We start from the raw sequence: 14,394 nt of genomic DNA, 5'->3' as shown, positions 1-14,394 counted from the left end.
ACTGAGCCACGGCTGACATTATAGACAATACAAAGTTCGAAAGTGAAAGCTACCCTTTAAAACCCCCACCCTTTGCCTCCAGTGCCTAAATGTAATAATAAAAACCCCAGTATAAATAACATGGATTTGACTGACAAATGTTGAGGTGTTGGTTTCGAGTCACAAGTTTTGACTTCCCATTTGAGCCTCGGGCACCTTTCATGTCAATGACAGGCAGCGACGGAGCTGAGAGCTGAATTTAACTGAGAATAACGCTTCAGTTGACAAACTTCCATGAATGTCACACAGTTTATGTAAAGGGCTGAATCCAGATTTATAGAAGACAGATTTTTAATTGGTAATGGGTTGAAGGGCAATGGTGAACTGGCAGTATGGTTGAATTAAAGCCTGGATGAGAACAGCCATGATAGAATGGCAGAGCAGACTCGATGGGCCAAATGGCCTAAATTCTGCTCCAAAATCTTATTAACTCATGAAAGGGGGAGACATTGATTTGCTCCCAGATGTTGCCCAGAGGAGGAAGTTTTAGTCTGGAACTCATTGTCCAACCTCCACATTGTGACATCACAAAGGAGCTCGTCCTCTAAATCAGCCAATACGAATAAATCCGTTCCGCAGTGACGTCACTGCATTTGAGCGCACCCGCCCCCACCCTTTGTTCCCCCTCCCCAGCACATCGTCAAGACGGTTTCCAGGCAACCGGTCGACAGCTCCAGCCAGAGCGAGAAGCCCCTCCCCAACCCAGGACTGCGCATGTCTCGGGGAGAGGGGAATCTGCGCATATGCAGGGTGAGCTCAATCCCGCTGATTTTACCGCTGACTTGTGCCCAATGGAAGATTGGAGAACCGGAAGTACTCTGTTTCTCCGCCAATCAGAGCTCCCCCATTGTCTCATTCCGGAAGCTGGACATGGAGGTTTCTGCCGAGAAAAGCCGTTGTTCCTCCAACCCTGAATGAGCTTGAGCTGCACACAGACTCCTGTCTCCAAGATCTGTGAGTAAAACACTTTCTTTTCTCCCACTTTCCATTTATTTTCTCATTCTCACCTTCAATTGGTCACTTGCAGCAACTGAAGGGAAAGGAAGTGAATCCAGGGAGGGTGCAGACTCTGCAAAGCTTGGCCCAGGTCTCTCTCTCTCTCTCTCTCTTAAAGACATTGACATCCTTTGCTCCCTCAGCTTGACACATTTATTTATCTGGCGAAAAGGACGATCTCTTTCTTAATGTTCACAATTAAAGGGCTGGTTTCCCCAGGAGATGACGGACATTTAAGGGGACAGTAAACAGGGCAAATCCAACTCAGCCAATTACTTCTCTGTAGGTCTACTGTCCATCATCAGCAAAGTGGTGGAAGAAGTAATCAAAGTTGCTATTAAGTGGCACTTATTCTGCAATAACTTGCTCCTGGATGCTCAGTTTGAGTTCCCCCAGGGTCACTCAGCTCCTGACCTCATTCCAGCCTTAGTTGAAACTTGGACGAAAGATCTGAATGCCAGAAGCGAGATGAGAGTAACTGCCGTTGACATCAAGGCAGCATTTGACTGAGTATGGCATCAAGGAGCCCTAGCTAAACTGGAGCCAATGGGTATCGGGGGATAACTCTCCACTGGTTGGAGTCACACCTGGCACAAAGGAAGACGGTTGTGGTGATTGGAGGTCAATCATCTCATCTCCAGGACATCACTGCAGGAGTTCCTCAGGGCAGTTTCCTCAGCCCAACCATCTTCAGCTGCTTCATCAATGATCTCCCTTCCATCATCAGGTAGAGAAGTGGTGATGTTTGTGGATGACTGCACAATGTTCAGCACCATTCTCAACTCCTCAGATAATGAAGCACTCCATGTCCAAGTTCAGTAAGACCTGGACAATAACCAGGTTTGGCCAAATAAGTGGCAAGTTACATTCATGCTACACAAGTGCCAGGCAATGACCATCTCCTACAAGAGAGGATCTAATCACCACCCCTTGACATTCAGTGGCATTTCCATCGCTGAATCCCCCACAACCAACATCCTGGGGTTTACCATTGATCAGAAACTGAACTGGACTAGCCATATTAATACTGTAGCTCCCAGGGCAGGTCAAAGGCTAGGAATTCTACGGCGAGTAACACACCACCTGATGCCCCAAAGCTTGTCGACCAGACATCTACAAGCACAAGTCAGGAGTGTAATGGAATATGCTCCACTTTGCTGGATGAGTGCAGCTCCAACAACACTCAAGATGCTTGACACTGTCAAGGACAAAGCCTGATTGATCGCGTCGCCTTCCACAAACATTCAAACCTTCCACCACCGACAAACAGTAGCAGCTGTGTTTACCATCTACAAGATATACTGCAGTAACTCATAAAGGTTCTTCAGACAGCACCTTCCAAACCCACAACCACTCCCACCTAGAAGGACAAGAGCAGCAGATACCTGGGAACCCCAACACCTGGAGGTTCTCTTCCAAGTTACACGCCACCCTGACTTGGAAATATATTGCTGTTCCTTCACTGTCCCTGGGGCAACATCTTGGAATTCCCTCCCTAACAGCACAGGGGATGTAGGGCAGCATGGTGGAGCAGTGGTTAGAGCTGCTGCCTCACGGCGCCGAGGTCCCAGGTTCGATCCCGGCTCTGGGTCACTGTCCGTGTGTAGTTTGCACACACTCCCCGTGTTTGCGTGGGTTTCGCCCCCATAACCCAAAGATGTGCAGGGTAGGTGGATTGGCCACGCTAAATTGCCCCTAAATTGGGAAAAAATGAATTGGGCACTCTAAATTTATAAAAAACTAATTTAAAGAAAACAGCACAGGGGATGTACCTACACCTCAAGGACTGCAGTAGTTCAAGAAGGCAGCTCACCACTACTTCGGAAGGGCAACTGGGGATGGGTAATAAATGCTGACCTAACCAGCATTGTCCACATCCAGTAAATTAATTTTTAAAAATGTAATATCGGACAGAGAGATGTCTCGTGTTGTTGATATGTTATGTATTGTATGGTATTATTGATGGTTCCGTAATGAAATACATGTATTATTATTTCTAGTTTTGTAAATAGTACTGTACCTACATTATATATTTCCAGTCATACAGTCATTGCAGCACTGACAGAATCCATTTGGGAACTCAAGTCAATGCTTTTTTAAAAAAATATATTTATTAAAGTTTTTTAACACAATTTTTCTCCCTTACAAACAATAACCCCCCCCCGTAACAAAAAAAACCCGAGAAATCGCGCAGAGCAAGATATATACATGGCAAAATGATATATTTACACAGCTTTGTACACTGGCCGTACGTGCCAGTTTCCCCAACCCTTCATGTTATCTCTTGCTCATCCACCCTCCCAGGCAGTCCCGTCCGTCCCGTTCTCTTCCCCCCCCCCCCAAGGTTGCTGCTGCTGCTGACCGACCTTCCTCTAACGCTCCACGAGATAGTCTAGGAACGGTTGTCACCGCCTGTAAATCCCCTGCGCAGACCCTCTCAAGGTGAACTTAATCCTCTCCAAATTTATGAACCCAGCCATATCATTTATCCAGGCCTCCAGGCTGGGGGGCTTCGCCTCCTTCCACATTAGCAAGATCCTTCGCCGGGCTACTAGGGACGCAAAGGCCAGAATGCCGGCCTCTTTCGCCTCCTGCACTCCAAATATTGCTAGCCCCCAGCTTGGCTTGACCCGGACTTTCACCACCTGAGATATTGCTCCCGCTACTCCTCTCCAGAACCCCTCCAGTGCCGGGCATGACCAAAACATATGGACATGGTTCGCCGGGCTCCGTGAGCACTTTCCACATCTGTCCTCTACCCCAAAGAACCGACTCAACCTCGCCCCGGTCAAGTGCGCTCTGTTGACCACCTTAAATTGTATCAGGCTGAGCCTGGCACACGAGGAGGAGGAATTAACCCTACCTAGGGCATCTGCCCACAGACCTTCCTTAATCTCCTCCCCCAGCTCCTCCTCCCATTTACCCTTCAACTCTTCTACCAGTGTTTCCCCCTCTTCTTGCAACTCCTGGTGTATTTCCGACACCTTGCCCTCCCCGACCCATACACCCGAGATCACCCTATCTTGAACTTCTTGTGCTGGGAGCAAAGGGAATTTCCTCACCTGTCGCCTCACAAAAGCCCTCACCTGCATATACCTAAAGGCATTTCCCGGGGGTAACTAGAACTTCTCCTCCAGTGCCCCTAGGCTCGCAAACGTCCCGTCGATGAACAGGTCCCCCATTCTTCCAATCCCCGCCCGATGCCAGCTCTGGAAATCCCCGTCCATCTTCCCCGGGACAAACCGGTGGTTACCCCTGATCGGGGACAACACCGATGCTCCCATTGCACCCCGGTGCCTTCTCCACTGGCCCCAGATCCTTAGCGTTGCGGCCACCACCGGGCTCGTGGTATACTTTGTCGGTGAGAGCGGCAGCGGTGCCGTCACCAACGCCCCCAGGCTCGTTCCTTTACAGGACGCCATCTCCATCCTCTTCCATGCTGCCCCCTCTCCCTCCATAACCCACTTGCGGATCATCGCCACATTTGCTGCCCAGTAGTAGCTCCCCAGGTTTGGCAGCGCCAACCCTCCTCGGTCTCTACTGCGTTCCAGGAACCCTCTCCTTACTCTCGGGGTCTTATTCGCCCACACAAACCCCATAATACTCCTGCCTACTGTCTTAAAAAAGGCCTTAGTGATCACGATGGGAAGGCACTGAAACACAAACAGAAACCTCGGAAGGACCACCATTTTGACCGACTGCACTCTACCTGCCAGCGAGAGCGGTAACATGTCCCATCTTTTGAAATCCTCCTCCATTTGCTCCACCAACCTCGTCAGATTCAGTTTATATAGGGTCCCCCAACTCCTGGCAACTCAAGTCAATGCTGACGCTCTGTCCAGCAATCCAGTCAGTCCCAATTCCTCTCGATATCCCTGTTCCCCTGCAAGTTTATTTTCTTCAAGTGACCATCCTATTTTATTTTAAATTATTGATCACCTGGACTTCCACAACCCTTGTGGGCAGTGAGTTCCCTGTCATGACCACTCCATGACTAAATAAAATTCTTCCTCAGAATTTCCCCATCTCTAATCAGTAAATGTACTTGTATGGAGATTCTCTACTCTTGTGCAGGTTTTAGTGAGTTTAGATTTGTTGATCAGCACCTTCAAGAAAATTGGGAGGGAAAGTAAGTGAATACAGTCTGTTTATTACACACATTTTTCATCCAGTAATGTAGACATGTATCTGTCTGGCAGCCTGCATGAAGATTTTCAGGTCTCTGTGTCCAGGACAGGAAGCAGTGAGTTTGGATCTGTCAAACAGCCTGAATCAGCACCTTCAGGAGAATTGGGAGGGTGAAGATTAGATACAGCAGAATGAGAATGGAGGGAGAGTGTGTGGGATGGAGATTTAGAGCATTTCAGGGAAAGAGAGAGGAGAGAATGTTCGATAGAAACTAGAATTGTCTGTTCTGAGTTTCTATCCTGTACTGACAATGATTACTATTGTAAAATCTGTTTGCAGGAAGTTCAAACGAGAGGGGTTTGAGGCCGAGCTCTCAAACTAAATATCACGTCAAGAACTGACTGAGTCACTCAATTCTTGGGAACCGAATATCATCGGCCTTTGAATCTAGAAGGAGAAATGTTTGTCTATTCTGTCTGCTTCAAGAGATTTTAAACATCAGTGTGTCTGGAAAAGCACTGAGACACACACACCCGTGTGAGACTGTTACAGAGCACTGACTGTGGAAAGAGCTTTAACCAGTGACACAGCCTGAAAAAACACAACACCATTCACGGCTTGGAGAGACTGTATAGGTGTTCTGTGTGTGGACGAGGCTTCAACTGATCGTCCAACGTGGTGAGACGCAAGATCACCCAGACCATGGAGAAACCATGGAAATGTGAGGATTGTGGGAAGGGATTCAGAGCCCCATGCGAGCTGGAAAGGCATCAACGCAGTCACACTGGAGAGAGGCCGTTCACCTGCTCTGACTGTGGGACGGGATTCACTCAGTTATTCAGCCTGCAGAGCCACCAGCAAGTTCACACTGGGGAGAGGCCGTTCACCTGCTCTGACTGTGGGAAGGGATTCACTCAGTTATCCAACCTGCGGAGACACCAGCGAGTTCACACTGGGGAGAGGCCTTTCACCTGCTCTGACTGTGGGAAGGGATTCACTCAGTTATCCAGCCTGCAGAGCCACCAGCGAGTTCACACCGGGAAGAGGCCGTTCACCTGCTCTGACTGTGGGAAAGGATTCACTGAGTTATCCAACCTGCGGAAACACGAACGAGTTCACACTGGGGAGAGGCCTTTCACCTGCTCTCAGTGTGAAAAGAGATTCACTGACATTGGCCACCTGCGGAGACACGAACGATTTCACACTGGGGAGAGGCCTTTCACCTGCTCTGACTGTGGGACAGGATTCACTCTGTTATCCAACCTGCAGAGCCACCAGCGAGTTCACACCGGGGAGAGGCCATTCACCTGCACTGTGTGTGATAAGAGATTCACTCAGTTATCCAACCTGCAGAGCCACCAGCGAGTTCACACCGGGGAGAAGCCGTTTATCTGCTCTGTGTGTGATAAGGGATTCACTCAATTATCCATCCTGCATAGACACAATGTCACTCACACCAATGAGAGACCCTTTAAATGCTCCGACTGTGGGAGTGGGTTTAAAAGCTCTCGGGTACTGATGTCCCACCAGCGCATTCACACTGAGGAGAGACCGTTCAGCTGCTCTCACTGCACAAAGAGGTTTCAAACATCATCCGCATTGCGGAGACACCAGCGAGTTCACACTAAAAAGAAGCCATTCACCTGCTCTGACTGTGGGACGGGATTCACTCAGTTATCCAGCCTGCAGAGCCACCAGCGAGTTCACACTGGGGAGAGGCCGTTCACCTGCTCTGACTGTGGGAAAGGATTCACTGAGTTATCCAACCTGCGGAAACACGAACGAGTTCACACTGGGGAGAGGCCTTTCACCTGCTCTCAGTGTGAAAAGAGATTCACTGACATTGGCCACCTACGGAGACACGAACGATTTCACACTGGGGAGAGGCCTTTCACCTGCTCTGACTGTGGGACAGGATTCACTCTGTTATCCAACCTGCAGAGCCACCAGCGAGTTCACACCGGGGAGAGGCCATTCACCTGCACTGTGTGTGATAAGAGATTCACTCAGTTATCCAACCTGCAGAGCCACCAGCGAGTTCACACTGGGGAGAAGCCGTTTATCTGCTCTGTGTGTGATAAGGGATTCACTCAATTATCCATCCTGCATAGACACAATGTCACTCACACCAATGAGAGACCCTTTAAATGCTCCGACTGTGGGAGTGGGTTTAAAAGCTCTCGGGTACTGATGTCCCACCAGCGCATTCACACTGAGGAGAGACCGTTCAGCTGCTCTCACTGCACAAAGAGGTTTCAAACATCATCCGCATTGCGGAGACACCAGCGAGTTCACACTAAAAAGAAGCCATTCACCTGCTCTGACTGTGGGACGGGATTCACTCAGTTATCCAGCCTGCAGAGCCACCAGCGAGTTCACACTGGGGAGAGGCCGTTCACCTGCTCTGACTGTGGGAAAGGATTCACTGAGTTATCCAACCTGCGGAAACACGAACGAGTTCACACTGGGGAGAGGCCTTTCACCTGCTCTCAGTGTGAAAAGAGATTCACTGACATTGGCCACCTGCGGAGACACGAACGATTTCACACTGGGGAGAGGCCTTTCACCTGCTCTGACTGTGGGACAGGATTCACTCTGTTATCCAACCTGCAGAGCCACCAGCGAGTTCACACCGGGGAGAGGCCATTCACCTGCACTGTGTGTGATAAGAGATTCACTCAGTTATCCAACCTGCAGAGCCACCAGCGAGTTCACACCGGGGAGAAGCCGTTTATCTGCTCTGTGTGTGATAAGGGATTCACTCAATTATCCATCCTGCATAGACACAATGTCACTCACACCAATGAGAGACCCTTTAAATGCTCCGACTGTGGGAGTGGGTTTAAAAGCTCTCGGGTACTGATGTCCCACCAGCGCATTCACACTGAGGAGAGACCATTCAGCTGCTCTCACTGCACAAAGAGGTTTCAAACATCATCCGCATTGCGGAGACACCAGCGAGTTCACACTAAAAAGAAGCCGTTCACCTGCTCTCACTGTGGAGAGGGATTCACTCAGTCATCCAACATGCTGAGACACCAAAGGGTTCACAAGTGATGACGGTTTAGATTCTGCTGTTATTCCTGCTGTTAATCACATCCAGGACTGAACCTGGAGTGGGTGGAGGGGTTTGTCTCCTCGTCAACTCCTGGTGCTCGGATGTGGCGACCCTGATGAACTACTGCTGCCCGGACCTGGAATACCCGACTGTGAAGTACCGTCCAGACTACCTTCCACGGAGTTCACTTCTGCCATCATCATGGTGGTCTACATCCCACCCCAGGCGGAGGTGAAGAAGGCGCTTGATGAATTGTAACCGCTACAAATAATAATGAAGCAGAATACCCGGAGGCCTTGTTCATCGTGGCCGAGGACTTTAACCAGGCCAACCTCAAGTGTACTGCCAAAATTCCGCCAATACATCTCCTGTCCCGACAGGGGCCCCAACATCCTTGACCACTGCCACACAAACATCAAGGGCCCAGATGATCCATCCCCTGACTGCACTTGGAAAATCGGACCACAATACGGTGCTCCTTCTCCCCGCTACAAGCAGAAACTTAAGCGGGAGAATCCGTTTAAGAAGGTCGATGCAACGGAAGAGCTCCTACGCGACTGCTTGGAGTCAGTGGACTGGACCATATTCAAGAACAAGGGCAGCACGGTAGCACAAGTGGATAGCACTGTGGCTTCACAGCGCCAGGGTCCCAGGTTCGATTCCCTGCTGGGTCACTGTCTGTGCGGAGTCTGCACGTTCTCCTTGTGTCTGCGTGGGTTTCCTCCGGGTGCTCCGGTTTCCTCCCACAGTCCAAAGACTTGCAGGTTTGGTGGATTGGCCATGATAAATTGCCCTTAGTGACCAAAAAAGGTTAGGAGGGGTTATTGGGTCACAGGGATAGGGTGGAAGTGAAGGCTTAAGTGGGTCGGTGTAGACCCGATGGGCCGAATGGCCTCCTTCTGCACTGTATGTTCTATGTTAACTCAGCAGCCAGCCTAAACGAGTATGCCATCACCATCACAGACTTCATCAGTTAGTGTAGAAGATTGCGTGCAAAAGAAGGTAGCCTGTACGTTACCCAACCAGAATCCATGGTTTAATTGGGAGGTTCACTCCCGACTGAAGGTGTTCAAGGCAGGCAACCCTGACCTATACAAGAAATCTATATATGACCTCCGCAAAGCCAACAGGGACTCCCAAGAGACGATACCAAACTAATCTAGAGTCGCAGACTAACGACCGGCACTCTCGTTGGTTGTGCCAGGTCGTGCACCCAGATCCTGCGCTGACCCACTGGCAGGTGTGTTTCCGGACATCCTCAACCTCTCCCTCCTCTGTTCCAAGGTTCCCATCTGCTTCAAGAAGACCACCATCATACCAGTTCCGAAGATGAACCAGGCAACGTGGCTCAATGGCTATCATCCGGTGGCCTTGACATCGATCATTATGAATTGCTTCGAGATGTTGGACACATCAACTCCATACTCGCAGCATTCCTTGTTCCACTGTAATTCGCATACCGCCACAACCGGTCCACGTAAGATGCCATCTCCCTGGCCCTATACTCGCCCCTGAAGCATCTCGACAACAAGGACTCCGACGTCAGACTCCTATTCATTAACTACAGCTCCACCTTCAACACCATAATCCCAGCCAAGCTCATATCAAAACTCCAAAATTTAGGACTAGGCTCCTCCCTCTGCAACTGGATCCTCGACGTTCTGACCCATAGACCACAATCAGTAAGAATAAACAACAATACCTCCTCCATGATAGTTCTCAATTCCCCGCAAGGCTGCACTCCCTATACACACACACAACTGCATGGCAAAATTTGGCTCCAAATCCATCCACATGTTTGCTGATGACACGACCGTAGTTGTTCGGATCTCGAACATCTCCACGATAGTCCTCAATACCAGGCCCACAAAGCTGCGTACTTAGCCCCCTACTACGCTCATTATACACACACGACTGTGTGGCAAAATCTGCTCCTGCTCCATCTACAGGTTTGCTGATGACACGACGTAATGGGTCGGATATCAAACAACGATGAGTCAGAGTCCAGGAGGGAGATAGAGAACCTAGTGGTATGGTGTAATGACAACAATCTCTCCCTCAATGTCAGCAAAACTAAGGAGCTGGTCATTGACTTCAGGAAGCGAAGTATCGTACACACCCCTGTCTGCATTAATGGGGCCGACGTGGAGATGGTTAGTAGCTTCAAATTCCGAGGTGTGCACATCACCAGCATTCTGTCCTAGTCCACCCACATCGACGCTACGACCAAGAAACCTATAGTTCCTCAGAAAACTAAGGAAATTCAGCATTGCCACAATGTCTGCCACATGGGCGGCACGGTAGCACAGTGGTTAGCACTGTTGCTTTACAGCGCCAGCGTCCCAGGTTCGATTGCCGCTTGGGTCACTGTCTGTGCGGAGTATGCATGTTCTCCCCTTGTCTGCGTGGGTTTCCTCTGGGTGCTCCGGTTTCCTCCCACAAGTCCCGAAAGACACACTTGCTAGGTGAATTGGACTTTCTGAATTTTCCCTCAGTGAACCCGAACAGGTGCCAGAGTGTGGCGACGAGGGGATTTTCACAGTAGCTTCATTGCAGTGTTTCCTTACCTGAGAAAGGACATATTGGCACTGGAGGGAGTGCAGAGGAGATTCACTAGGTTGATCCCAGAGTTGAGGGGATTAGATTATGACGAGAGGTTGAGTAGACTGGGACTGTACTCATTGGAGTTTAGAAGGATGCGGGGGGGATCTTATTGAGACATATAAAATTATGAAGGGAGTAGATAGGATAGATGCGGGCAGGTTGTTTCCACTGGTCGGGGAAAGCAGAACTAGGGGGCATAGCCTCAAAATAAGGGGAGGTAGATTTAGGCCGGAGTGTAGGAGGAACTTCTTCACCCAAAGGGTTGTGAATCTTTGGAATTCCTTGCCCAGTGAAGCAGTTGAGGCTCCTTCTTTAAACGTTTTAAAGAAAAAGATAGATGCCTTTCTAAAGAATAAAGGGGATATGGCGTAAGGGCCGGAGAGTGGCGCTGAGTCCACAAAGATCAGCCATGATCTCATTAAATGGTGGAGAAGGCTCGAGGGGCCAGATGGCCTACTCCTGTTCCAAGTTCTTATGTTCTTAACGTAAGCCTACTTGTGACAATTTTAAAGATTATCATTGACTTTTACCAATTTTTACAGGAGCACCATAGAAAACATCTTATCTGGCTGCATCACAGCTTGTGTTATGGGCCAGGGTTTAGAAAACTCCAAAGTATATCATGGAGTTCACCTGACCTACAATTGGTTATTGATTTTGGTTACGATGAGCACAGGGCCTGCCTTTCAGCTGTTATTCAACAGAGGCCTTAACACACACAGTAAGCATTTGTATCAATTACAAACATAAATACCCGACACAGCTACTGTAATCTATGTATAACCCTTAATAAATTCCCCCCTTTAACTTTTCCAATTTAATAACTAGATCCCATAAACCAGTACCTCCTTTTCAAAGGTGTGGCCCAGCACACAGAACTCAAGACCTGGTTTGGATGCTCTTGTTTCCTTTCCAAAACAGCAGGTTTGAATTCCTTCCAGAAAACAATTATTTCTTTTCAAGTTATCAAGCAGTCTGGAAACAGCTTTTAAAATGAAGATAGAGAGAGACAGGCCAAAATACTCCTCTTTCTGAGTACAGCAGCCAAAAATGTGAGAACGAAAGCAAAACACTCAGAGCCACAAAACAGCCCCAAACCAAAGCGAAAGTTAAATCCAACTCCCAGAGCCACAGCCCAGATCCACCCACACAATGACATCACTGAAGCCTTGTGATAAGTCAAAACATTTCTTAAAGGGACACTCCCATGACACTGGTATGGCAACTGCTCAGCCCAAGACTGTAAGAAACTACAGAGAGTTGTGAACACAGCCCAGCCCCTCACACAAACCTGCCTCCCATCCATTGACTCTGTCTACACCTCCAGCTGCTTTGGGAAAGTGGGCAGCAAAATCAAAGACCTCCCACTGAGGTTATTCTCTTTTCCAATCTCTTCCATTGGGCAGGGGTTACAAAAGTCTGAGAATACGCAATAACAGATTCTAAACAGCTTATTTCCCGCTGTTACCAGACTCCTGAATGACTCTCTTATGGACTGAACTGATCTCGCCACACATCTTCTCTACTGAGTAGCACTACACTCCGTATGCTTTACCTGATATCTATGTATTTAAATTGTGTATTTATCATATGTCCTATGTTTTTTCATGTATAAAATGATCTGTCTGTATTGTACGCAGAACAATACGTTTCACTGTACCTCGGTACACATGAATACATTTAATCAAATCAAACTTTGTTCATTCTGACACTTGGTGAAGTGGGAGGGTCGGAGGGTTTCTTTCTGCTGGACTGGCCGGTCTCACGACTTTGCTTCCAGTGGGCTGATGCTCTTTGAGCCTGGGGGAGAGCACATTTCCACGGGAATGATCCACAAAGGCTGAAGTACGTTAATTTTATCCTGGATAGTAAATAGTGTTATTCCCCCACTACAGGTGGATCTAAAAGAAACCAGATGGGTTTTTACAACTATCGACAATGCTTTCATGGTCATCGATGACTTTTAATTCCAGATTTTTAATTAATTTAAATTTCACCATCTGCCGAACCTGGATCCCTATTGCATTATCCTGGGTCTCTGGATTACTCGTCTGGCTATTGTTTTCCGAGATGTGTTTTGTGAGAGATGAAGTCACTATAGCCAATAAGTGAGCTATTTTCGAGTTGTTTCCTTTACGTCCTGTACTTTCCCACTAACTTACAGACAAAACAGCTGCAACTGTACTGTGTATAAACGTGTGTTATTGTAACTACTCCTTGAGATGCTTCGGTTTGCTGAAGCATTCCCTGCATGTTTGTAATAAAGATTCCCAAACTTTGACCAACTCTGGACTCCGAGTGACATTTGTCCCACAACAACCTGGTGTCAGGAACAGGATCCACTGACGGCTCTGATTAAAGGCAAGTCCCCGTGGACAGCAGATACCGGGGTGAGTATTGTTTGTTTTATACCACCCGTGTTTAGTTCAGTCTGACTGACCACTGGGGACTCCTCAGAACCTCAGGGAGCTGTTTCTGGTCTGTTTCTTTGACATCCATTTAATGGAATTTCAATAACTGGAACATTTCAGGCAGGCAATTGTCGGTTTTACACCAAGGATATGTTTGGGGGCAATGCTGAAGTCCCTGTAACCGAGAGGGCTTAGTAGCTGCCGAAAAATGAGGGGATAAAGGCGTACGGGAGGCTAAACAGAAAGAGTTAGGCAGTTGGACAGAGTTTGGCGTGTGTTCAGAGGTCCCAGATAGGGGTCAGCCAGCGTCAACACATCGATGGATCTGCACAGAAAAGGTCCAACCGGATGGCGCTTATAAGGCCCAAGGTGAGGTTAGTGGCTCAGGAATTTGAAGAAGTCTTGGGAGATAAAGAGGTCAGAGTGGACTCGCCCACAGTGGGAAAGGTAATTTTGAAATTTCTTTGGCCCTTTTCGTGACATTTTCCCGGAACTTTCAGTCAAGAAACATAAAAGCTGCATTTGCGCTGGGGGATCACCTCCAGAGGGCAGTGTTTCTGCAACCTCCCAAGGTACCAGATGTATGGAAGACTTTGGAAGTTCAATAAGTTTGTCTATGTTTTGAACAATGTTTCAGAGTGTATAGCACTTCTCAGTTAGATCAGTTTTGTTCAAGTCGGGTTGTCTCTACCTGAAGGCAGAAGCTGCCGTGCTTTATTGGTACCAAGGCAGGAAACTCTCGGGCATCTTTATGATGCATGTTGATGACTGCCTATGTGGTGATACTAGTGAGTTCCAAAACAATGTTACTGACAGGATCAGAACAACATTTAAGGTTGGAGTCAGACTTCTGGGACCTTTAAATAAATTGGATTGGAAATCGGGCAGTGTGGGTCTGACGTGGCTTTACATCAACAATCTCAGGGAGACAGTATGAACCCTGTCACAGTCAATGGGGCCGGGGCCTCACAGAAAGATGAAGGTGTTTCCAAAGCTGGGACTGAGCTGCTGCAAAGTTGAATTGACGAATGGGGCACACAGGCAAGGCCGGATACAAGTTTTGATGTCTTCGAGCTGAGTTCTGTAATGAAATGTCCAGAAGTCGAGGATATTTAACGGGTGAACAAAACATTAAAAAATACAAGATGGAGAAATGTG

At 48.3% G+C, this 14,394-nt stretch overlaps 1 protein-coding gene across 1 annotated transcript; it reads left to right on the top strand.

Moving 5' to 3' along the window:
- Window positions 1-839: 839 nt before the first annotated feature.
- Window positions 840-13,110, top strand: LOC140420476 (uncharacterized). The gene is made up of 2 exons (XM_072504484.1): window positions 840-993; window positions 5,503-13,110. The coding sequence occupies exon 2, from the start codon at window positions 5,866-5,868 to the stop codon at window positions 8,218-8,220; it is 2,355 nt and encodes a 784-aa protein (XP_072360585.1). The 5' UTR covers window positions 840-993; window positions 5,503-5,865; the 3' UTR covers window positions 8,221-13,110.
- Window positions 13,111-14,394: the final 1,284 nt, after the last annotated feature.

This window comes from Scyliorhinus torazame, chromosome 5, assembly GCF_047496885.1.
Source record: "Scyliorhinus torazame isolate Kashiwa2021f chromosome 5, sScyTor2.1, whole genome shotgun sequence".
Lineage (NCBI taxonomy): Eukaryota > Metazoa > Chordata > Chondrichthyes > Carcharhiniformes > Scyliorhinidae > Scyliorhinus > Scyliorhinus torazame.
This window is presented reverse-complemented; position numbering and strand designations above follow the sequence as displayed.